The sequence below is a fragment of the Schistocerca piceifrons genome, chromosome 8 (assembly GCF_021461385.2).
Source record: "Schistocerca piceifrons isolate TAMUIC-IGC-003096 chromosome 8, iqSchPice1.1, whole genome shotgun sequence".
Taxonomy (NCBI): Eukaryota; Metazoa; Arthropoda; class Insecta; order Orthoptera; family Acrididae; genus Schistocerca; species Schistocerca piceifrons.
The window spans coordinates 202,717,829-202,743,860 of NC_060145.1; the positions used below are offsets into that span (position 1 = coordinate 202,717,829).

At 42.1% G+C, this 26,032-nt stretch overlaps 1 protein-coding gene across 1 annotated transcript in view; it reads right to left on the reverse strand.

Annotated features, from left to right (window-relative positions):
• Positions 1 to 18,124, reverse strand: part of LOC124712185 (odorant receptor Or2-like) — a 35,333-nt gene extending 17,209 nt beyond the window's left edge. Inside the window, exons 1-3 of the mRNA XM_047242481.1 lie at positions 17,352 to 18,124; positions 9,796 to 9,895; positions 8,265 to 8,366 (exon numbers count right to left, since the gene is read on the reverse strand). Of these exons, the coding sequence (XP_047098437.1) occupies positions 8,265 to 8,366; positions 9,796 to 9,895; positions 17,352 to 18,124 (975 nt within the window). The remainder of the gene's footprint in view (positions 1 to 8,264; positions 8,367 to 9,795; positions 9,896 to 17,351) is intronic.
• Positions 18,125 to 26,032: the final 7,908 nt, after the last annotated feature.

Genomic DNA, 26,032 nt, shown 5'->3' on the forward strand with positions numbered 1-26,032 from the left:
ATATTCAAGAAAGGTAGTAGGAGTAATTCACTAAATTACAGACCTACATCGTTAACGTCGATATGCAGCAGGATTTTAGAACATATATTGTGTTCGAACATTATGAATTACCTCGACGAAAACGGTCTATTGACACACAGTCAACATGGGTTTAGAAAACATCGTTCCTGTGAAACACAACTAGCGCTTTCTTCACATGAAGTGTTGAGTGCTCATGTCAAGGGACTTCAGATCGATTCCGTATTTCTGGATATCCGGAAGGCCTTTGACACTGTACCACACAAGCGGCTGGTAGTGCAAATGTGTGCTTATGGAATATCGTCTCAGTTATGTGACTACATCTGTGATATCCCGTCTGAGAGGTCACAGATCGTTGTAACTGACGGAAAGTCATAGAGTAAAACAGAAGTGATTTCTGGCATTCCACAAGGTAGCGTTAAGGCCCTTTGCTGTTCCTTATCTATATAAACGAACTGGGAGACAATCTGAGCAACCGTCTTCGGTTGTTTGCAGATGACGCCGTCGGCTATCGACTAATGAAGTCATCAGAAGATCAAAACAAACGGCAAATCGATTTAGAAAAGATATCTGAATGGTGCGAAAAGTGGCAGTTGACCCTAAATAACGAAAAGTGTGAGGTCATCCACATGAGTGCTAAAAGGAGCCCGTTAAACTTCGGTTTCACGATAAATCAGTCTAATCCAAAAGCAGTAAATTCAACTACGTACCTATCTATTTCAATTACGAACAAGTTAAATTGGAAGGAACACATAGAAAATGTTGTGGGGAAGGCTAACCAGAGACTGCGTTTTACTGGCGGGACACTTAGAAAATGTAACAGACCTAGTAAGGAGACTGTCTACACTACGCTTGTCCGTCCTCTTTTAGAATACTGCTGCGCGGTGTGGGTTCCTTACCAGATAGGACTGACGGATTACATCGAAAATGTTCAAAGAAAGGCAGCAAGTTTTGTATTGTCACGAAATCTGGGATAAACGGTCACAGAAATGACACAGGATTTGGGCTGGACATCATTAAAAGAAAGGCGTTTTTCGTTGCGACGGTATCTTTTCACGAAAATACAATCAGCAACTTTCTCCTCAGAATGCGAAAATATTTTGTTGACGCAGACCTACATAGGGAGGAACGATCACCACGATAAAATAAGGGAAATCAGAGCTCGTACGAAAGATGTAGGCGTTCATTCTTTCCGCGCGCTATATACGACATTGGTACAATAGAGAATTGTGAAGGTGGTTCGATGAACCCTCTGCCAGGCACTTAAATGTGACTTGCTGAGTATCCATGTAGATGTAGGTAGAGTCCCATTTCTAGTGACTGTTAGATTTTCATCTGCCTTAACAAAGTGAGATTTCAGCTCAGTACCCTCATCCATTCCCTCGATTTGTTCATCTTCTGGTTGTGACGTGGGCTTGTATGCCCGAAGCATTGACGTCCCTCTTGTTTACTGGTAATTCTGATGACAATAACCGTATCACGGAAGTGTTCACAGGAGCTCACACTTTCTCTTTCTTGGTATCCCTAATTAATAATATTTTTTGCTGCTGTTCATGTCACCCTGCTCGTCTGATTGGAAATCCTCATTTTCTTTCCATTCGACTTCTCTGTTTCCTGCTAACTTAGACTAAGAATTTCCCCTTTTCTTTCTAAATTTTATGGCTCCACTTTGGAATTGAGACTTCCGATATTCCACTGTATGACGCGTAATATTTTTTCCTTTCGCTGTTTTTTCTATATTTTCTCATGGCAATTCAGTCGGGAAATTTATCAAGTATGAATGGATGCAGAAGGTCTTACAATAATGTTCACGTAGTCCACAACTGTCACGGTTCTTTCGGTTACTTTCTCAGGTCCCAAGGAAGCCCAGTGAAATATCCACCGCAGCACAACTTGGCCCCTAATGGCCTGCGTCTGTGGCGCGGTGCATTTTTCAAGGTGTCGTTCATTTAGATGACGGCTAATTTGGACGCGACCATCGACGTAATCTAACAAGAAATGTGATTCATGCGACCAGGCAACACGTTTCCCTGATCCATGACACCGTGTCCACTATAATCGTAAATGAACATGTCGCTGAGTAAAGATCGAAACTCCAGGGGGCGAATTGCTGATGATCCCAATGTTCAACAATATGCTTTGAACGACGTCCTCCGAAACACTCGTGTCTGCACCACTTTTGTATTCTGTCGTCGTATAAGTCACATATAGTTGTCGATCCAGTTTTACAGAGCGGGCAAGCCTCTGACCTCCACTTTCCGTCTTGGGGCGTCGATGTCCAATGTCTTGTCTCCTACTCTAGCTTTCATCGTACTTCAACTGCTTCCCATAGTTGTATAAATCTGTGGAGGCTGTCGTGGCCACTTGTTGAAAACTGCCTGTTGACTTCTGTCTCATGATCTCTGACCAACAATTGTTTGACCATTTTTCTGACGTTTCGTTGGCACGAGTGGTTGACACAGTCGAAGCCTCACTATCCACTAGGGCAAGGGAAGGTGAAACCTTGACAGTGCCAGCCACAAACCGTCAAACAATCGTTGGCCAAAGAACGCGGGATGGACGACATTAGACAGTTTCCACTGATGCCTTTCTTACTATATCACGTGCCCACATTAGCACCAGGTATCCTTTAACGTTGCGGAGGGCAGTTCTATCTGGATATGACGAACGTAATATATGTATATCCCGTTTTCTCAGAAATTATTCGAGGTAATAAAAGAAAACTTTGCCATATCTTAAACATTTGATGATCTACTGTCAAGTATCTAACTTTATTAGGAATCAAGATATGAAGATTTAATGAGGGTTTTGAAAATTTTTAAAAATATTTTTGTGATCAAACTATAAGTGCTATCTCCATTGTTGTAGAACCACGTAAACGTAATACCGCTATCAATAAGCGGTGAGAATTTCATAACTTTAGCTCAGTAGCTTCTGAGAGAAAGAAAACATTTCCAAAAAAAGGTAGATTTTCAGAAATTGCACTTGAAAGTTGAAGTAAATAAAAACTCACTGTTGAATGAAGAGACAATCTAAAACCCTACAGCTTTGTTATCGTAATGTTTTTCAGGATCGACCAAATGCAGTCGTTTTCCCCGTCTGAGGGATCTGGTTGCTTCTATTGTATTTTTGGTCATATTTTCAGCTTTGGAGACTAGCTGTGTATCCAGTTTTTGTATGACTCTTTGTGTATTATGGTCAGGCGCAATTTCAAATTGCTTCAGAACCTTTAATCTTTCTGCATTTACGTCACTGAAGGTGATCGTCCGCAGGCCGTGGTCGTGCGGTAGCGTTCTCGCATCCCACTCCCGCGTTCCTGGGTTCGATTCTCGGCGGGGTCAGGGATTTTCTCTACCTCGTGATGGCTGGGTGTTGTGTGCTGTCCTTAGGTTAGTTAGGTTTAAGTAGTTCTAAGTTCTAGGGGACTGATGACCATAGATGTTAAGTCCCATAGTGCTCAGAGCCATTTGAACCATTTTTGAAGGTGATCACAGCATCACTGACCCCAATCTCCAGTTCTTTGAGGTTGTAAGGAGTGTGTCAGAACTCTCCGTTACATTGATGAAATTCTGCATCAGTTGTAATTTCTTATTCAAATACGCAGTCAGATATTTTATCCAAAGATTAGTTTTAAGTTTTTCATGTAACGATCTGTTGAGGGCTTAAATAACAGTGAAACTGTCACTCATACAACACGCACGCAGTGTTATGCAGGTTAGATTCCGATTACTGGAGCTCAGGTTGCTTATAGAGTCCAGTTTAATAGACGGACATAGGTTTTATTTGTTGTAGGTGCGGTACAAGGTTCACAAATTCGTCTTTTGGAACCCTGGTTCATTCATCGTTGTTGAAGAACTCATTTACATTTACATTTCCTGTGAGATATTCCTTCAGAAGATCTGGACATGCTATATCTCTATATACTGACTTTATTACTGGTGTAGTAGCTTCAGGGACGGTATTTCTATGGGAATATATGCAGTTCCTTGTGCCTCAGTTTCGCGGTATCAATCAATTGAACACGGGTTGTGTAATGGCTTCTCATCGCTTGACGTCTCTTGGAAAAACGTTGCCCATACTGCTTTTATCATTACTTCCAGGTTGTTTCTTCCTTTGTAATGGCTTGGCTCTAGTATTCGCTTAGCTCACTGATTTGTTTGTCAGTCAAACGTCCTTGCCATCTTCAAGATTTTATTTTTTATTTTTTTTTTTATTTTATTATTATTATTTTTTTTTTTTTTTTTTGCAGGAGTTCTCTGATGTTTCTCCGTCGGGCACCCATGACAGACACACTAACTTTTCCGTTGTTAAGTCATCATAGAGCCTTCTGTCAATTAGTGATCAGAATGAACTGGAATCACCTTCGCCAATGAATGTAGTGAAGCGGACCCGACGTTGTTCTTGGGAGCAGTGGAAGATCTTCACAGTTGAGACACTTTCCATTCCTCCACTGGATCCCACATATGTTTTCTGACGGTTGTGTTCACGCAGCTGTTTGTTTTCATTATGGGTATCCACTTTGGTGCATCCACGGAAAAGTTTTGACAATACTTCACATCAAGCACCTTTCCGCTATCAATACTTACGGCAGCTGCACAAAAAGTTTAAGCTATTTGTACCTTTTCTGCCATGATCAGTCAAATGCTATGTAAATCGCGATGTTGCCATATTTTTTTTCTTTTGCTCCACTGTTGCACAAGTCATTGATTCTTCTGAAATTACTTTTACTCTTTTCCATAAGGCATTTGCATATCTTGGTACATTAGTAGGGGGCCAGACAGATTCATAAGAGCACACAAGGTTTTTCTCTCCATAGAGCCCTTACCGATGCATGTCAGTCCACAGAAGTCACTGACGTTCGTCTCCAATAGGTTATTATTTATACATTTTTCAAATGTCCAAAAATTGTTTCTTCGAATAAGAGACTTTAAAACTAAGAACTAAACCGATGCCACTGAAGAAATTTTCAGAAATTGTTATCTCTTCACCACACAAATTACAGCATGCAGTTTGATTAAACATTGTTTTCAGTACAGTTAAATCTAATATTAAACTGCTAGCACTGGTATTGGTTTCACTAGGCCCTTCATCACTGTTCACAAGCTTTTCTTGGGAGAACTTGGTAGTGAAGAACTGTGTTCAGTGTAACTTGCAGTAACCTCTGTACCTGGATGTGAACTTCCAGCAGGACATGATCTGTAGAATCTATTTCCCTTTTTTCTTCTCTTCTTAAACGTTCCCTTTTGTGGAGTCATATTAAAGAAAGAAACACAACTCAATGAACAACAAATATAAATGTTCACAACGAATGGTCTAACGCGTCTTAAAAAGCGTGGATGACACCATACATCATACCATAAACAGCAAGTGATATCAAAGCAAGCAACAAAGCTAACCTAGGCAGCAGCATGTTTACTATAATTGAACATAAATCACCGCCTCTCGAGGGAGCTGTTCCCGAGATATTTTATCCAAAATGAATAAGTGCTCATAGAGCCTGTGGAAATTACTTGTGCAGCAAATTATTTCAAAATAAATTAAAAATACTTATAATTATCTTAACTCAACTAAATATACATCACATTAAAGAGAAAGTTCCAAACAACAATTTTACATTAATAAATAAAAATCTACATTTTATACCCACAATATTTTTGTACTGTCTTTAATGGTTTGACTCAAGTGTACATACCGAAACGTACGTTGTTTACAGACACTAGCAGAAGTCTTCCTGCACATGGCAACACCCTTTTCTGCCAAGCGTGGAGACCGTATTTTCTGCCCGGTTTTGCGAGACAGTCTCCAGAACAAAGCTAGAGTGAATATCGCGAAGCAACCGAACACGATCCCATCCCTATCGTCTGTTGAATGGCACTTTTTTTTTGCAGTAGCAGTTATCATGACCATCAGGCCAAAAATAAGTTTTAGAGGTGCAGTAAGAGTTACCGAGTTGTTATTGAATTCGTGGTTTCAGTATAAAAGAACGCAACTAAGCTCATTAATTTTGGTGACTATGAACGAAACTTCAGGAGGCATAAATCATGTTTCACGTTACCTATGAGCAAGTTAATCTTCTTTGGGCTCATAGGATATGTTCTGCACCTTATAGTTTTTCGTAATACAACCCATTCTACTGGACGTATCACCAGAATGTGGGAGGCAGATAGTCGATCGTTGCTCATGTGCCTCCTCTTATTTTGTGTCCGGAAAGTCTGTCGGCGCAATTTGGAGAACACGACGAATTTTCTGCTGCCTAATCATTGCTGTGTAATAGATTTCGTCACTTTTCCAAGTTCAGCTGCAATGTTTTGAGCGTCTGACTAGGTACGTGCCCTGTGTGCCATGTCTTGGAGATACCGCTTGTCTGTGATCGATGGCGGTGACTAGTGGCACGTAAATAAAGGTTTGTTTTGGAAGTTTGCGGCAAACACGGATTCCCGGGTCTTTTTCCTTGCGTCTCTATTTGAACAATGAAATGTTGAGACGTATTGAGTTTACACTGCATCACACAATATTGAAGCACTCAGAGGAGAAGCACGAAATAAAGTGGGTCCTCACTGATATAGAGGATATGTGATATTATTTCACCGATTACAGTATCGGCTCAAATTAACAGAGAACTAGACTGTATGAGCTCACTCATCAGTATGAAATTGCAACCCCCTCTGGCATGGATTTATGCACTGATTCGATTGGGAAGATTTTCATGTAATCACTGAATACTTATCCTAAGGCAAGCTCTACCACACCTGTTGCAAATGCCTATTGGTTTCATGAATACCGGCAGTAGGACGAATCTGACGTCAGAGATGGTCCCACATATGATCTGTCGAGGGCAGATCTTGGGATCCTGCTGGCAACGGGAGCATGTCGTTGTTACGCAGACAGTTCATAGAGACAATTGCCATGTGTGAACGAACACTGTCACATGTTGTCACATGTCAGTAACACATGAAGACGCAAGATGTTCGAGACGTTCCATTATGTCGTCAGAGATCTCTCAATTGCTTCCAGCCGTGACCTGAAATCGTAAGCAGTGACTCTCCACCCCTTGGCACTAAAAGAACAGCCATTGTGCCCCTCCGAAACATGGGTCGTCTCCCCAGGTCGCCGTCATAATGGCCGACGATGGTTATCTGTGTACTGTGGCAGAGCGATTCAACGCTGAATACAGTGCGACGCCCTTCATCAGCGGTCCATGCTTTCCGGTTACGGCACCACTCCAAGCGCTGCCGTTTGCATTGTGTCGTTAACGGCAGCGTGGGATGGTAATTCTGTCGTGCAGCTGACGCTATTGCCTGCCCAATGGTGCAGCGTGACATAGGTTGTTCCACTTGGTCCATTCTTGTTCTTGGATGGGTGGGGCCGATGTGAAAGGATTATTGTGTGCATAGTGTACTATTTGGCGATTCTTCCTTGTGATGGTCGGACATGGTCGGTCGAAACAAATCTGGACAATAAACAGTTCGACTAACCGGCAAAATGACGTCCCGCCGAGTTTCATTTACGTGCGACCCTTTCTTCCCAGTACTTCACATTTTTTTCGGGCTGTGTAGATGTTATCGAAAATATGATCTGTATCTCACTTCCGACTAAATCGCAAACGCATTGTGTACATAACGAAAGAAGGGAGTTGGCTTCTACGTGGCTGATTTTAAGGCTTCCTCTTCCAAATGCTCCACAGAAAGGTTAGCGATGACGGAACGTCTATTGACTACTGCATAGATTCGTTTATAGCAGTGTTCATAAGAGAGAAAATAGGTACACGAAAGACGTATTTCAATAGGTTCATCGTCTCTTCGACGAATTTCTCGCCAATGAGCTTCACAGTCTCTCCTATCGGCCCGAGTAAGAAGAAGACTGGCAATGTGTGAAGTTTGAAATGGCTCAGCCGTTGTACGTAGTCCAACAAGTTTTGAATGTGGTAATCACGTTTAGAAATATATAGGTATTTGGCAAGACTGCATGTTCGGCCATCATTGTAGCTGTGGACGGGACGAAGTGGTATTGTTTTCTCACGAATGTTAGGAAGCCCATATAACCCTGGTAACAACGGTCCTTTTTGTATGATCCTACATGATCCTATATATGACAAGAATACAACGAGAAAAGACAACGATACCCATATTTACCAAGCAGTACTTTTGACGCAGACCGATAAGATCTGTTCATGCAGATATTGATGACGCACACGACATAATATCTTTAAATACAGGTATATGTTTCTTATTTTTAAGGAGGCCTACCTGCTGTGTTACGTTGTGAGCCGCCCAACAGTAAAGATAAAGCTGTCCCAGAGGCACGGGAAGAAATCCAGCACACAGGAACACAGCAGTGAAGTTGGTGCCCTACAACAAGAAAGGTACAAAGTACTCACACGCTTCCAGCAACGGTTCTAGAAGCATGTCCGATCTTTCCTACATAACTGTAAAGTACTGTCGCTTCCAAATCTGTTTCCTTGTGTACGCGTGAGTGTTGTGATAGAAAACCATGGTAACCTTGAAAGCTGTTCTAAACTTTAAGCTGTACACCTTCCATCTCAGTTAGAGATTCTGGGAAGACAAAGCATCAACTTGCTCGCCAGAGTGCTTTTGTTTGCTTCTCTCGCGAACACGACACAATGCCGCGCTTTGCCGAGAATCACCAAAAGCTCAACGCGAAGACGAAGTGTTGTACCGTCAGAACTCCCTCTATCAATACCAGCCTTGACCTGAATCCATATCCAATTGTTTCCCACACAATGACGCCTGGAACATCACCGCTGTGCTTCTGCCTGCATACTCGCCGACTATGGTCAACAACGTTACTGGAGAACAACGAATCATAGCTGAACAGACGCCATTCATTAGCAGTTCCTTCTTCGCGGTCTTGTCACCACTCAAAACACAGCTGTGGTGTGGACAGTAACATATGTGCAGGATGGTATTTCTCTAGTCTGACTGCTGCTAGTCTCACACCTATGGAGCAGGATGACATAGAGTATTGTGGGGAGTCCATTACTCGCTCTCGGATGGCTCGTGCTGATGTGAAAAGAGTTACATTGTGCTTAGTGCACAATACGATGAACCTTCGTTATGGTGGTCAGATGTGGTTGACTGAAACCTTGACGATGAGCTCTTTGGCATGTTCTGAAACGACGCCTCAATATGAAACCTTACAAACTGTAGTTCTTATAGCTACTGCTTCCCGGCAACCCTAGGACAAAGTACTTTTCGGACGAACTGTTGAACTACCGATTCAATAAGGCGAAATGAAATGGACAACAGTTTCAAGATTTCTCAAGGTATGTATGGTGCTGATGTTGAGTGGACGGTGTAATGCCCGTGCGAGCATAGGACTTTGAACATGCCTCTAGCCGGTGACATGCACAATGCGTTTCTATCTTTCATTGTTTGTCTGAAATAAACAACTGAAAACTGTTAATTATTTTTAATCACTCTGTATTACTGATGCGGTATATCATATCCTACCACTGAAAAAGTGGTTCCTTCAAACTATCGCAATAAATTAGAACAGATACTCAGCAGAAACTGTGATTTGAAAATGGAGTTGTAATCTTTCAAGTAATTAAACGATTAAGTACTGTACGTTACTTTTTCTGCTGTTCTATAATCTTTATTAGTTTGAAATATACTATTTTCCGCAAGTGGAAAAAAGGAAATAACTAAATGTACAGCATAGGTTGTTTAACATACATAGATATATCAAACTTTAATCAAACCATAGTCATGAACAATCCTGTAACTTTATTCAGCTGTTGTTAAATACATGCCTTACATATGTTGCTGGAAACAGCGACACGCACGCGACGAGGACACTGATGGCGAACTGCGTAGTCACAATGGGACTCATTGTAGACTCCAGTTGCTTTACGAAGCTGGAACAGGAGAAAAGTTTCAGCGATGTCATCAGATAAATAAACTTCTAACTGGTGATTATCGGGACAGAAAGTAATTGAAAACCATTCTTACAATATAACTTTCGTCAGGGATTGTGTTCCAAGTCTGTGGTGAAAATGTAGTAGCTATCCAAAATGTGTGTGCATTGTTTAACATATAGAAACACCGTCAGACATACTCAGTCTCAGTACTTCGATATTATAGTAAATGAATCGCACTCAGTGGAAGGGAAGGGTATGGATATACACAAATAACTCGTTTCTGTCTTGTCGCTGTACGACCCCAAGTCCAGGGGTTTAATCGCCTGCCACCTGGTTACAGGAGAGGCCCAGAGTGATTTTAGATTTGGTGCGGTAGGGGAGACCGGAGCACGTTGGCCATAGGAGCAGGATGGCCCAGTGTAGATATTTAATTCCGAACAACAAGATATGCTTGAACAATAACTCATGAAGGCAAGTGACATATAATAGAGTCTTTCCTCGCAAGGTCAGGCGGTTTGCGTATAGATATGCTATTGCATGTAACAATAAAATACCCCAAACATGGACCGAGACCGAAATGGCGGGAAGTGATTGGTTCACAGGATTCTTGAAGAAGCACCCTCAACTCTCCATTTGGACTCCTCAAGCAACTAGTTTAGCCCAGGGCACCAGTTTCAGCAAGCTTAATGTAGAACTGTTTTTTAATAATCTCGACATAGTTTTAAGAAGATTGAAAGAGACCCCTATGGACATCTGGAACCTTGACGAAACTGGAGTAACTACCGTCCAGCGTCCTGATCGTGTAGTCGCTCGAAGAGGTTTTCGCCAAATAGGGCGAGTGACATCGGCTGAGAGAGGGTCACTTGTTACGATCGCTTTTGGAGTTAGTGCGTTGGGTAATAGTGTGCCTCCATTCTTCATCTTCCCGAGGGCCAACTTCAAGCCTCATTATATCCTTGACGGCCCAACTGGGTGCGATGGAGCCGCTCATCCTTCGGGATGGATGACGGAGACAAACTTTGCGCTGCTCAAAAGAACGCCCTTGCTTGGTTTTGATTGATAATCACAGTTCACATCTCGACTCTGAAGTTCTTGATTATTGTAACGATAATGGAATCACCTTTCTATCTTTTCCGGCGCATTGTAGCCACAAGCTGCAGCCTTTACACAGAAGTGTTTATGGGCCTTTTAAAAAGTTCGTGAACTCGGCATGTGATGCATGAGTTACCAATAATAAACGGCCTATGACTATTTACGACATCCCGTCTATAGTGCGAATAGCACTTCCAAATGCTGCAACTCCCAATAACATAACCAGTGGATTCAAGGTAACTGGGATTAATCCCTTTAACAACTCGAGCTGACATAAACGTAAGACCGTTTCCAACTCCAGAAGAGGTCAGACCTTTGGAAAAAAACAGAGTCCAGAAAAAGTATGGGAGCAGGTAAAAGGAAAAGAGTTTCTGCCATAGTGACAAACATTCCAGTAAAAAAAGCCCTCGAGGAAGAACAAAAAGGTGCAAAAGAGAAGAAGGCGGAAGTATTGGAAAGAAAACTTCAATCACAGGCTAAAAAAGCACTTTTTCAAAAGGAAATTAGGAGCAATGGTAGAATGAAATTAACTAAATCAACTGCAGTAGGCCTAAAACGCAAGAAGAAGCCAATGGAAGATGACGATTATGGAGATGATGATGACGATGAGGAAGATGAAGATTCACTGTGCCTAAGGTGTCTCAAGCCTTTTTTAAACAGTCAACCTGGAGCACAAGGGATTCAGTGCACAAACTGCAAGGGTTGGGCTCATCAGACATGCGTGAAAAATGAAATCTGTGGACTATTTTATGAGTGTTATAACTGAGCTGATACTTTGGATGTGGACAGTGATTAAAGTTATTGGGTTTCTATTAAGAAACTATAATGCCTAATAATTTGAAGCTTTCCCGTTGTCATAATAAAATGTTAAGCATTTAACTCAATATTCAACTTGATTTGATGTACATTGAAGTATGTTGTCATAATAAAATGTTAAGGATTTAACTCAATATTCAACTTGATTTGATGTACATTAGAGTATGTTTCTTGATAACTATTCGTTTTATTTTTATATCCTAAAGTTATACTAGTTTAACATATCAAAATATTACACAGGTTAACGTGCCCCAGCCTAAGGGCCAACTTGCCCTGAGGTAGGGGCAGGTTGGCCCACTTGACATATGTCCAGTAATTAATTTTTAAAAAATTTTTTAACTCGTATTTTCAAGGTTAATCATTGTTATCCAGATTCAGTAAGACTGCTCTAAATATTTAGCAATAATTTCATAAATTTAAATATGTAAAAAAATTAATATAAACTTTAAAAAAATGGCCAACGTGCCCCGGTCTCCCCTACAAGAGAGATTGCACTCCTGCAACAGTTTTTAATGCAACATTTTCTGCCATTTTATCTGAGCAACACGACTGTGTAGCTGTTTTTACGGATGGGTCGAAACAGGGGGATTCCATTGGTTGTTCTGTTGTTTTTCCGGATCGTGTCCTCAAGGTCTGACTGCCTCAGCCGTTTACTGTCTTTGATGCAGAATTGTCTGCAATCTTACGAGCAATGGAGCAGATGAGACGTTCTCCCCGTCCTAAATTTCTTGTCTATTCCGACTCCCTAAGTGCCCTTCAGTCATTGCGACGTTTGTGTCCAGCAGATCAAATAGTCCAGACCATCCAAGAAGCCCTCCTCCAACTACAACGACTGGGGACGGTGGTAGTTTTCTGCTGGGTTCCAGGGCACGTCGACATTGCTGGGAACTAAATGCAGATCTCGCAGCCAAGACGGCGCGTCTCGATCCGCTAGTATTCGTATTTCAGTGTGCCATCCGCCTGCACGCAATCACCTCCCTGTTGAGCTCGCGAGTCGTGCGTCGGTGCGAAGATGAGTGGCTGGAAGTGACTGACAATAAGCTCCGTTTAGTCAAGCCCACAAGACGTGTGTGGTGTACTTCTTTCGAGCCCCGTAGACGGGACGAGGTTCTCCTCACTCGGCTTCGGATAGGCCACAGTCTTATGACGCATGGCTTCCTGCTCCGCCGAGAGGACCCTCCAGTGTGTGGTGCTTGTGGCGTCCAGGTCATTGTGCGCCACGTTTTATTGGATATGCGTTTTATTTGCTGACCAGCGAGCCGCTGCTGACTTGTCGGCGGGTCTTTCATCTCTTTTAGGAAATAATCACACGAATGTTGTTAAAGTTTTAAAGTTCTCTGACTTGTCCAATCCTTTTACCAAGATTTTAGTGAGTGGGTCTTAATTTGTTCACAGGGTGATATGCTAACCCATGTTTTATATAAGTGGCCAGCCAATGATAATTTCCTGTGGCATTCTTGACGCTCCGTTTTCGCTTTCTTTACGTTTTACTTTCTTCTACAGCATTTTTTTCTTTTTTTGTGTGTGTGCTTAGGTTTTGTTAAGTCTGTCCGCGTTCGATTCTCTTAATGTGTGACCGGGCGCTGATGACCGCGACGTTTAGCGCCCGTAAGCTCCGACACAAACACACACACACACACACACACACACACACACACACACACACACACACACACACACGCTATTGCATTCAACAGCAGTGGAACTCTTGGTAAGAGAGACACGCACCTATTCATATATCTGGTCTATATAAACTAACTAGTGACGAGTGCTCCTGTTACTCGTGGCATACACTTGTCTAATCAGAATGTCATTTGGTTAGTAGAAGGGGTTGTGAAGCAGAGTTGGTTTAAGTTTTTATTTGGAAACTGTTTTCACTGTCTGGCAGCACCTTTAAGTTACATAAAAAGAACTTAGATATCAAGAGAAATGTGCTCTCTGAAGGGAAGCCAAGGGAAAGGGGGCAATGACTCTCACTTGAACTTGGAGCTAAGACGCAAACTCTCGCCATACATGGATAAATAACGTAATACGGAAGAGAGATGCAGCATCAAAATAGAATATGTGTTGAGACTTGCGCAGTCTATCCGAAGGAATCTGTAAGTAACCTTTTGAGCGTATGTTCATCCCGCATTTTCTAAGCTCATCTTATTCGCTTGTACAAATCATAATTAACAGAGTCCAACTTCTCCTAAAGAATATATCTTTGTGATTACGCAACCATGTTCTCCACACTTGTGTCATTAGGGTGAACTTTTACGAACTTTGTGTTTCATCACGCATACCTTACAGTTGTTTCCTTTTGTTTTAAGAAGAGTATAAGAAGGTTTATTTTGTTGAAATTGAAGACAAGGCATCCATGCCGCCGTGGCGGGTAAGTTGCGTCGACTCACTACGAGTTGTTTACTACTGCTTAAGCGTGTGCTTGACTACTGTCATACTTCAGAACGACATATTCACTTTGCAGGGCAGTGTGCGCTGACATTATGTACCGCACTGAGGCCTGAAGTCAGAACCTTTGTCATTTTTCGGTAAGTCCTCTAGCGACTCGGGATCTGTCCTCACAGCCTTTTTTCCGTCAGTACCTCATCTCCTAACATCCATGCTTGCACCACTGGCACTCCTGGAAGAAAGGATACTGCCATACTTCGGACACATTGCATAGCCATAGTCTAGGGGATGATTCCAGAATGAAATTTTCACTCTGCATAGGAGAGATGAGTTTATTTCAGTCAAGAGTTTGGAGAAGAAGCTAAGCATAGATTTAGCTCTCTTAAATAACGTTCCTTTACTGTGGGATTGAAACACTTCCTACATTTGTGCCAAATGGGCAACGAAGAGACTCAAAGTGACATATTATGTCATTCTTTCTTCCAGGAGTGCTACTTCTGCAAATTTCGCAGGAGAGCTTCTGTGAAATTTTGAAGGAAGGAGATAGTGGAAGTACAGCTGTGAGGACGGGTCTTGAGTCATGCTTGGGTAGGTCAGTCGGTAAAGCACTTGCTTTCGAGATGCAAAGGCCCTAAGTTCTGGTCACGGCCCAATACACAGTTTCAATCTGTTAGGAAGTTTTCATATCAACGCTATCGCCGGTGCAAAGTGAAAATTTCATTCTGCAGTATGATAACAGTCAAGCACACGCGTAAGCATTAATAAGCAACACGTAGTAACATGACGCCACTTCACGGCCATTGCGACATGGGATCATCGTCTAGAATTTCAACAAAATTGTTCTTACACTCCTCCTTAAAGGAAAAGGAAAACAGCTATGGGATATGCATGAAGAAACAAGAAGTTTGAAAAAAGAAGGACCAACCTATGGTGACATCCTCTGTGGAACACATCCCCAAGTTAAAGAAGGTGCGATTAGATTAATTAACAAACCAAAAGACTCATAAGAACTCGCTCACGTCAACAAATACGTCAAGTTGTATTTGCTATAAATATGTCGATGGAGATTTAGGCACAGAAAAAGAGTTTCATTTAAAGCGAAAGTAAATAAATGTCCACTACATCTCTGCTATTCACAATAAAGTGCCTGGCAGAGGGTTCATTGAACCACCTTCAAGCTGTCTCGCTACGGTACCACTCTCGAAGCACGCACAGGAAAAACGAGCACTTACATTTTTCTGTATGAGCCCTGATTTCTCTTATTTTATCGTTATGATAATTTCTCCCTATGTAGGTGGGTGTCAACATAATGTTTTCGCAGTCGGAGGAGAAAACTGGTAATTCAAATTTCATTAGAAGGTCCCGTCGCAACGAAAAACACCTTTGTTTTAATGATTGCCACTCCAATGCAGGTATCATGTCTGTCGCACTATCTCCCCTATTTCGTGATAATAAAAACGAGCTTCCCTTCTTTGAACTTTTTCGATGTCATCCGTCAGTCCCACCTGATACGGATCCAACACTGCACAGCAATACTCCGGAATAGGGTGGACAAGCGTGGTGTAAGCAATCTGTTTAGTAGACCTTTTGCACCTTATAGGTGCTCTGCCAATAAATCGCCGTCTTTGGTTTGCTCTACCCACAACTTAATCTATGTGATCTTTCCAATTTAAGTTATTTGTAATTGTAACACCTATATTTATTTGACTTTACAGCCTTCAGATTTGTGTGACTCATCGCGTAATCGAAATTTAGCGAACGTATTTTAGTACTCATGTGAATAACTTCACACGTTTCGTTATTCATGGTCAATTGCCACTTTTCGCACCATACAGACATCTTATCTAAATCATTCTGAATTCGTCTTGGTCATCTGATAACTTTACAAGACGGTAAATGACAGCATCATCTGCAAACAATCTAAGACGGCTGCTCAGATTGTCTCCTAAGTCATTTATATAGATCAGGAACAATAGAGGACCTACAACACTTCCTTGGGGAGCGCCAGATATTACTTTTGTTTACCCGATGACGTTCTGTCTATTACTACGAACCGTGACCTTTCTGACAGGCGATAACTAATCCAATCGCACAACTGAGGCGATAATCCACAGGCGTGCTGTTTGTTCAGAAGACACTTATGAGGAACTGTGTCGAAAGCCTTCTGGAAATCTAAAAGTATGGAATCAATTTGATATCCCCTGTCGATAGCACTTATAACTTCATGAGTATAAAGAGCTAGTTGTGTTTTCCAAGAACAATATTTTCTGAATCCTTGCTGACTATGTGTCAATAAATCATTTTCTTGGAGGTAATTCGTAATGTTCGAACACGGTATGTGTTCCAAAACCCTTCTGCAAGTCGACGATAGTGATATGGGCTTGTAATTCAGCGAATTACTCCTACATCCCTTTTTGGGTATTGGTGTTACTTGAGCAATATTCCAGTCTTTAGGTAAAAGTGTTAACTGCGAGTGAAGATCCGGACTCGATCACAAAAATTTCAAATGTAGGGAGCAATTACTATAACCGACTGCGCTACGAAAGCGCGACCGAAGACGCCTACCTTCAAAGGCAATACATTTCTGCTACCTTTCAAACTGCACATAAGTTCTCCAACACACCTTGCGTGACTAGCAGAGTCAAAATCCATTTTCCAGACACTCTGCTATGCTCTGGTAATTTTTCTGCAATATTTTTAATTCCAGGCGTGCTAGCCCTGCAAGGTATGAAACTTGAAAGGTAGGAGAGTGATTGAAGGATGTAAAGAGGTGATAGTATTGGTAGAAGATTTAGCCACGAATGGAAAAGGTGGTGCTTTCGAGCCGCAGTCCATCAGACAGTTCAAGTCTTCCCGAAGGTTCAAATTAGCGTAAATTCCGTTGGCAAATGAAAATTTATGCCCGGATGTCAACAGCGTTTTGCTAGATAGATGCCCATGCTCAAATGGCTCTGAGCACTATAGGACTTAACATACGACGTCATCAGTCCCCTAGAACTTAAAACTACATAAACCTAACTAACCTAAGGACATCACATACATCCATGCCCGAGGCAGGATTCGAGCGTGCGGCCGTAGCGGTCACGCGGTTCCAGACTGAAGCGCCTAGAACCGCTCGGCCACTGGCTGCCCATGTTAATCCTAGATAACGTACCTGAGAAGCTTCTGATGAACTTCGGCGCAAAGGCGCAGTTCTTCGTACATTTGGTCCGAAACCTTTTTCGTCGTCTGCGCTGCGCAAGAGGAGGCTTGCTGCTCGATTCTGATGCCCTGGATGCGCGACGCCAGGGCCTCCAGCTGCGCGATCACCAGCATCATGACCGTCACGAAGAGGCAGTCGACCCCCAGGCTGAACTGCGTCGTCCACGCGGCCGCCATACACTGGAGGGCGTACGAGAGCGCGTAGAAGTGTCTGTTGTCGTCCCACTGGTGCTGCGCCAAGGGCAGCCGGTGCTCGGCCCTGTTGACGACGAGTGGCATGGGGAACCAAGTTACGTACTGCGATGCAATGAGCATCAGCATGGCCAGAGTTAGGCGGGCCGCCCGCCTCTGCGCCGCCAGCACGAGCTCCGGCAGCGCCGCCTCTTTGGAGCAGGGCGAACCCTCAGTCATCAGGATGTCGGCGTGACGCACCAGGGAGTTGTACTGCTGCCTGTGCAGCACGAAGAGGGCCATCTTGACGGTGCTGCCGCCGATGTTGAAGGTGGCCATTAGCACCATAGTCGACTGCTCCATGTCGCCCCAGCTGAAGTAGCACGACAGCGCGCTCTCTGTGGTGTGCCACACGCCCAGGGCGAAAGCGAACAGGGTGTACACGCTGAACAGTGGGGACCGCCAGAGGGGCCACGCCCCACAAAGGCACAGTTGACGGATGTTCAGCTTCAGGACGGATCGTCCGGTCGCTGACCAGGATAGTGGCTTTTCCATCTCTGCTTGCCGCCCCCTTTCTACCTTCCGGCTTCCACCTACGTACAGGATCGACCAGCCAGGCGGACTACGAGGTGAGAGTGAAAGCTAACGCTAAGCTACTCACAGTCTTGAGCCACTCGCGCTGAACGCGGCTTGTGTATATAAACGCCTGCAGCTTCTACAAATTTTAGAGGTCGAGATGAGTTCTGAATTATCAAGTAATACTGCTGCAATTCGTAGCTAATTTATTCACGTGTTCCCATGATCAGTCCCGCCTCGGTTACGTAACATAAACAAACGATATTCGTCAACTGAAATAAATAAACGAATACTTCTATAACTTTAGTAAACTTTTAAAACCATGATCAATATGCGCTGTTTAATAATAAAGACTCTGCGTCCTGCATCGTAATACTTTTTGCAAACAGGTTATTGACACAGATAATATTCCGAGAAAGTATTGTAAATATTGTAAGGTGCTCCGTTTTGCTGTAATTGACTGTTAACAACGTCTCGAGATTACGAAATACAGTGTGCCTTTATCAATTATTTTTTTTGTAGAGAGATAAATGTAGCGTGGGCATATCAACTGAACATTTACGACTTTTAATGTGTTAAACCGTTACTATGAAGTCATATTCAGTGACTGCGATATATCGTAATCCAAAGCTCTTCGCTCAATGGGAGTATTCATTACAGCAACCACCTCATGAAGAACATTAATTACCTATAAACATTTTTGCTTTTCATGTGGCAATGCAAAAGTCGTGGAGAGAAAGCGATAAAAAAATACATCTTCTATTTGAAAGCTACCTGAGACAAAACTCAAAATGTGACAGATAGTGTTTATGTACTGACATAGGAGCGTATATGATAACGTGGCCCGTATTGGTTATGAGACACTATAAGTCACAGGATATGGAAACATGTCTAAATTATTCACCAAGAAACGTCTGTCTTTACCAAGAAACGTCTGTCTTTAACTTCTGACAAGTTAAACAGCGGCAGTTACTAAATCGGAGCAATGTTATCTTACACTATATTCTTTCTAAGCAAATGGTTGAGCTAATCTTAGCACGAAGTCGCACCACAAAGTCACATTACCATCCGCGTTCATCGCATTCCGTAATAGCAAAGCGAATAACCAACTTTCCTATTATGTTACTGTATAATTTTTTGCTTTTTTCTTGTCAGTGCAGACTGAGTGAGGTAATGCGTCGGTTAGGATAAAGGACTTCTATTCGGGGCGACCGGCTTTTAAATCCCCGCCCAGACATTTGATTTATGTGTCAGATTTCATAATGCGATTGTAAGTTTGTAATTCACACAGTGAGTTGTGCCGTCCTGCACTGTGTCTCAATCAGTGAACGTCTTCAGATTTTTTTACACAAAAAGATTTTTTATTTCCTTTATTTTTTTGTCAGAAGAAGAGTCCTTGCAAAATATGAACCGAAACAACCCGCTTATCTGCGAGAAACATTCGGAAAGGAATGGTCCTTAATCATGGGGTGTTGTAAATACCTATGGGACTCACTTGAGGACCAGCTTCCTAAACTATCTATCTTACCAAAACACCCGACCAACCTGGTAACTGCTAGGAGCCTTAATTCATGTACACTAGAGTGGCTTTGCCATTAATTCTTCACAATGTCGAGTATCTTCCATGCAGACAAACAAGAAAAATTTTCCTTTAAAATAAAACCTATAATATTTGGGACTAGTTGTTTTTGATTTCATGTTCCAGTAATCTTTCAAAATTTATGGAAGGATTACTGCACTTCACAAACAATAAGTCTCCCGCTTAGATTTGGACTGTATACCGAAACTGCAGCTTTAACACTAGAACCGCCGGAAGTAGTACTAAGAACCGCCGCTGTGGTCAAAGTGACCACTGTCTTTGTAAGTACATGCTGTGCTGTTTAATGTAAATATTAGTGACCTTGATAACAATGTATCACTTTCATTACGTTTAATAACAGTATCATTGTATTTTACTACAACAATGGGAACATAATATTACTAATATTAAAGAACATAGTTCACAATATTTATCTGCAACCATACTAATTGTATTGCAGTAGTTTTAAAATTAATAGAAATTAATCTTACTGGAGAAACTAAGTACCCATGAATATGTTAAGAGAAAGAGCAATCATAAAATATGACCATGTATAGTACCTAATCCTACTTACAAGCATTACGAACTACTGTCTTTATTACTTTATGTGTACCCAGGCCACAAACATATCTCTTGCATTTACTGCACACTTCATTTGTCTTGTTTCTGCATTTCCTCGTTTGGCATAGTTTTCTTACTTTCGCAGGAATATCAGCTTCTTCTCTTTCTTCATCACCATCGTCCTTTTCTTCCTTCTTTTCCATCCCTTGGCATCCTTTCCTGATTTCTGGTTTCCATATAGGCTCTACGTAATTCTTCTGCTAGATTTAGGATGAAATTCCTCCTACTTATTTTGATCCCTGTCACTAGCTTGAAAATGATCCATGCGTTGATGGCTGTTAAAGCAAGGATATTGTGAAATACGTGTACAGGCCATCGACGAGTACCAGAGCGGACAGAATATTTCCTCGTCATCTGGTCCAAGACATCTACAGCAAATTTTGTGCTGTTGTAGAAGCTCACGGTTTCGGGAAGGTTTTTCGAATTATTTTGTATTTCAACATCCGTGTGCATGGTGCTATACAAAACAACATTTTTGTTCTTTTTCCCTCAGTAAACAGTCAGAGTACCACCTTCCCTTTTCAAGAGAACAGACGTACAAAGAGGAGTTTTCATTTTTTTTATAGTGTTCGGAATTTCTTTTCTTGCACGGTTGATAGTGCCGACTAGACTAGTTTTCTCTTTTTCCAGTCTCTCCCCAAGTGTGACCGTAGTGAAAAAATTATCAATAGTCACATTTCGCCCCTTATTGCGATATGGAGCTACCAACTTCATTACTACTTGTTCTGGAAGTTTCCCATTAGGTGCCCTCTGTTCGTTCTTTCCTACATAAGGGAACCCATTACAAAGATATTTTGTTTCTACATCCGCTACAAGCCAGAATTTGATTCCGAATTTATCAGGCTTATTCGGCATATAGTGCAAATACGGACACCTGGTTCTGCTGGGGAAAAGTTGTTCGTCCACAGTGACATTTGATCCAGGTATGTAATTCAACTGACAGTTTTCTATAAAATGGTTCCAAGTAGTTGATATAAGTGCTAAATTGTCACTTTTCAAACGTTCCGACCGTGTATTTTTTCATCAAAACGCAGATATTTCAAAATTTCTCGAAACCTGTTTCTGCTCATTGTGTCAGTGGAAAATGGGGCTCCCCACTTTTTCGACCACAACTCATCTACTTCAATACATCTGGCACCTCGTGCACCACGAACATATAATAAAGCAACAAATGCATCTAATTCTTCTAAATGCAAACACCAGGAATCGTTTCCAAGAAGCCGTTGTGCCTCTGCTTCTGTGCGTTTTTCCATGTGTTTCAACATTGATTGATCAACTAAAAGGCGCCAGGCACTCGAAACATTATCATTTGAGACGTGCCGCTTTGCGTGTGGAGTAGGTCCCCGTGTTTCTTTCAATATATTCTATTGATCTATCCTGCCTGGAGCAGTAACACCGAAGTCTGCTACAGTGCACTCCGTGATTCCGTCCTTCCTTAGGAGTTTTGAGCCAGGTTCTGGAAGTGAACCCCCACTTCGTTCTCCTCTTCTACGTCGATTCTGTATTGGTCCACTTACAGGGGGTGCAGTTCCTTTTTACCCAGGGTAGATCCTTCTCTAGCATTGTTTATACTACTGCTTGGTCCTGATTCAGCAACTGCGTGAGGAAAGAGACAATTAGAAAGCTACAACTCATTATAAAGATAACATACCACACAATAAAATAGCAGTAACAGAAGTAACAGTACAAGTGTCAGCTCTCTTATAATAGTGATAATTATTCATATAGTAACAATAATAATAATAATAATATAAGTGAATGTAAATTACCTTCATCTTCAGTCTCGGAGCTGTCACTCTCCACATTAGCGACAGGTTGGTAATCTTCATCTGTAGAATCTTCCACAAGGTCCTCAACTTCAGGATCATTTTCAGCATCTGATTCATACAAACGTGTGACAATTTCTTCATCTGAAAGTGGCCGTGGTTTGTGTCGCTGTGACATCTGAACCATGTCTACTGCTCTGAGACCAGTACTCGAATGATCAGTCTTGTTTATGCGAAACCCAATAGCAAACAATAAATGACATATTGCATTGTTGAGCTTTTAAATTCAAACAATGCGAATAATGTTCAGTAACCAACATATTTAGTACATTCTTGACGAGTGCTAAGAATAAATCCGGGGAGTGACGTACAAAAATCTTTAAATAATCTGTTTTCAAATATACATGTAATGTGGTCAAAGTGACCACTCGGTGGTTTTAAGTATAAGTGGTCATTCAAAGAAAACTAATGAAGATAAAATAAATATTGGGCTATTTGTATGATCTACGTAAACATTTAGGAAAAATCATTAACTCATAACAGCATAAATTAGGAATTGACCGAATAATAACATGTTAAAAAAAAAGTGGTCAAATTGACCACTCGGTGGTCCTAGTGTTAATCCTAACAATGTTCTTTTCTACAATAACGGTATGTAGATATTGAAAAGACGCTATTGCGCGTTGCCAAGCACAAGAAATTCAACTGGTTTGGTATAGTTGTGATGAGGGAATGTAATAATTTTAATCAGAAAACAATTTTGTCCGCTCGCGATAAAAAGATAAATATAGGGAAATAACAATAAATGGTAGAAAGAAAACTGTTATTATATGTGAACAGTCAAAATTGTAACGGTGCCTTCCGACTGCTGTTGTTTCCATGAACAATGTTCCAAAAACTTTTAGGAGAAATGTGAATTGTGTACGAGACTCGAACATGCTACTTCTATACCTTTCACTTTGAGGTCATAATACATAGCCGATACACTAAACCGTAGGTACCAGTACTGAAAATACGTTTTTACTTGTGATTCTGTTACCGTGTGGTCTCTACTGTCTAACGAATTATAATTTCTAACTACGATATGAGTGAGATATGAAGATATGAACCACAGTTCTCAGTAACACTCGTGTAATCGTCACCATACTAAGGAGCCTGAGGTCAACTACATACCTGCCATGGAAATGTAAGAATCAATGTAGTCTACCAATAAGGGTAAGTTTCGATAGGAATAAATGGCAGTAGTGAAGAAAAAGACTATGAAATAATTGTATGCAAAATGAGGGGATTGAGCTGCTCTGCACACATTACTAACTGAATAATAAAGTAACATACGTATTATGTGCTATGTGGGAATCACTTGAAGTGTAGGAGCACGTTCGTGTAGTTGTCCCGGTCTTGCACAGAATATTGGACGTCTCATGTTGTGCGCCATCGTCATTAAAGCGCTAAATGAGGATGGTCCCCCAGTACCAGCCAGGTGAAGGAACGGGGAAAGACAATGTGTGTCACTCAGCGAATATTTTGGTGATTGGTTGATTTGAGGGGCAGGGGGGGGGGGGTTCGGATGGGGTGGGGAGACCACACAGCGAGGTCATCAGTCCCATCGGATCAGGAAAGGATGAGGGCGGTGCCCTTCCAAAGGAACCATCCCGGCATCGCCTGAAACGATTTACGGAAATCTCAGGAAACCTAAATCAGAATGGCCGGACACGGGTTTGAACCGTTACCCTCACGAATGCGAGTCTAATGTGCTAAACACTTCGCCACCTCGCTCGGTGTGAGCAGTTGCGGTTCACTGTAGTGGTCTTCTTGGTTAAAACGTGGCCCGGAGACAACATTTTGACGACTTCAGACGGGGAAGAATCATCGGGAAACTGGAATAAGGACGAAGGATAACGAGCGTGGCGCTGGAGCTTGGTACTGAGCGCAGCATTGTTTCACGAGCATGGATAGCGTTCTGAACCATAGTCTCTGCTGCCTGTAGGACACAAGGTGGTCGACACTGTCAGTTACTGCAGCAGATGACCGCTACGTTGTGCTGCAGGTACAAAGACCCCAAGTCAAACAGTGGGTGCAATTGCACCTAAATTTAACTGGACTCCAAAGCGTACAATCTCACGGTTCACAGTGGCACGACGATTGCGTGAGAGTGGTCTCTTTGCCCGACATCCAGCCCCTTGGGATCTGTTGACACCCACATACCACTCTGGCAACAGAAACAAAAATAATACTCATGAACTAACAGAGACAACTATTCAAATGCAATGTTATTACCCCTCTCTCTTCTCCATTTTTGTCACAGTACTGTAATTTATTCTGTCCACAGAGGCATCGAATGCGAAAAATAGCTAGTCTAGGAATGCATTTTTAACTCGCATCTAGATGGGGGTTATTGTCGGAGGCCACAACGGGAAATATGGGCTTTGTTTGGAAGGCTCCGGAAAGGCAAAGTCGCTTCTCACGGTTAGCAGGCGCCATTAGCCGCCCACGCGCACCTTCTGCAAAGAGGCCACTCCCGAACGCTTGCGCCCACAAACACCACCTTAGGTCGCTTCTTTCTCATCGTATGTACACTCTGGGCCAAAAACAAGGCACCACCCATGGTCTAGGGGTAGCATCTTTGATTATTAATCAAATTTCGGTGGTCCCGGGATCGAACGCCACCACCGCTTAAATACTGAACAAATTTCATTAACGGTGGCGGCCAAAGGCTTCGAGTATAAGAAATCACCTTCATTCACACAATGGTCTCGTCAAAGGCGGTGGAGGGGCGGACAGAGATTCTTGCCCTCGGGGTAGGAAGCTGCTCCTAAAGGCAGAAGAATCAGCAATGATCGACGACATGAGGATGCAGAAAGAAAAGGAAAGACACATACTGTGCATCCACAGGACATGTGGCCTGTAACTGAAAAAGTCTGATAATGTTCTCTCTATTGACATTCGGATCTCCGGGAGGGAACTGAAAAGAGGGAGATGACTATAAGAAAATGATTGAATAACCAAGAAAAGCATTACGTTCTACAAGTTTGGGTTTGGAATGTCAGATGTTTGAATGTGTTAGGTAAGCTAGAAGATCTGATAAAGGAAATCCTAAGGCTCAATCTAGATTTCGTGGGGGTCAGTGAAGCGAAATGGAAATAGGACAAGGATTTCTGGCGAGATGAGTATACGATGATATTAGCAGCGGCAGAAAATGATACAACGGGAATAGAATTAGTTATGAACAGGAAGAGCTACTGTGAACAGTACAGTGATAGGGTTGTTCTCATCAGAATCGCCTGCAAACCAACATAGAAAACGATAGTTAACGTAAAAGTGGCGACGCTGCAAGCGGAACATGGAGACACAGAGAAAGTACATCAGGATATTGAGCAGGTAATTCAGTACACAGATGGAGATGAAAACCTAATAGTCACGGAGGATTGGAATGTGGTTGTGGGAAAGGAATTGAAGAATGGGATATAGAAAAATATTGGCTTGCTAGTTGGAGCAAGAGAGGAGAAAGACTAGTTGAGTTATGAAACAAATTTTAGCTATTAATAGGCAAATACTCTGCTGAAGAAAAATCGATGGAGGTATACCTGGAAAAGGCCGGGAGAAGTGGGGAAGATTTTAGATTACATCACGGCAGACATCTTGAAACCAAATAATGGCTTCAAAGGCGTACCAAAGAGCAGATGTAAACTCAGATTACTACTATGTGATGATGAAGCGTAGGCTGCAGTTTAAGAAGTAGTCCAGAAGAATAGACGTGCAAAGAAGTGGGGTACAAAAATACTAAAGAATGTTCTCGGAGGTTATAGATACTGCGACAAAGAATAGCTCGCTAAGCAGTTCAGCTGAAGATGGATGAGCATCGCTAAAGAGGACAATCACAGAAGTAGGCACAAAGAAGTTAGGTGTGGAGAGACCAGGAAA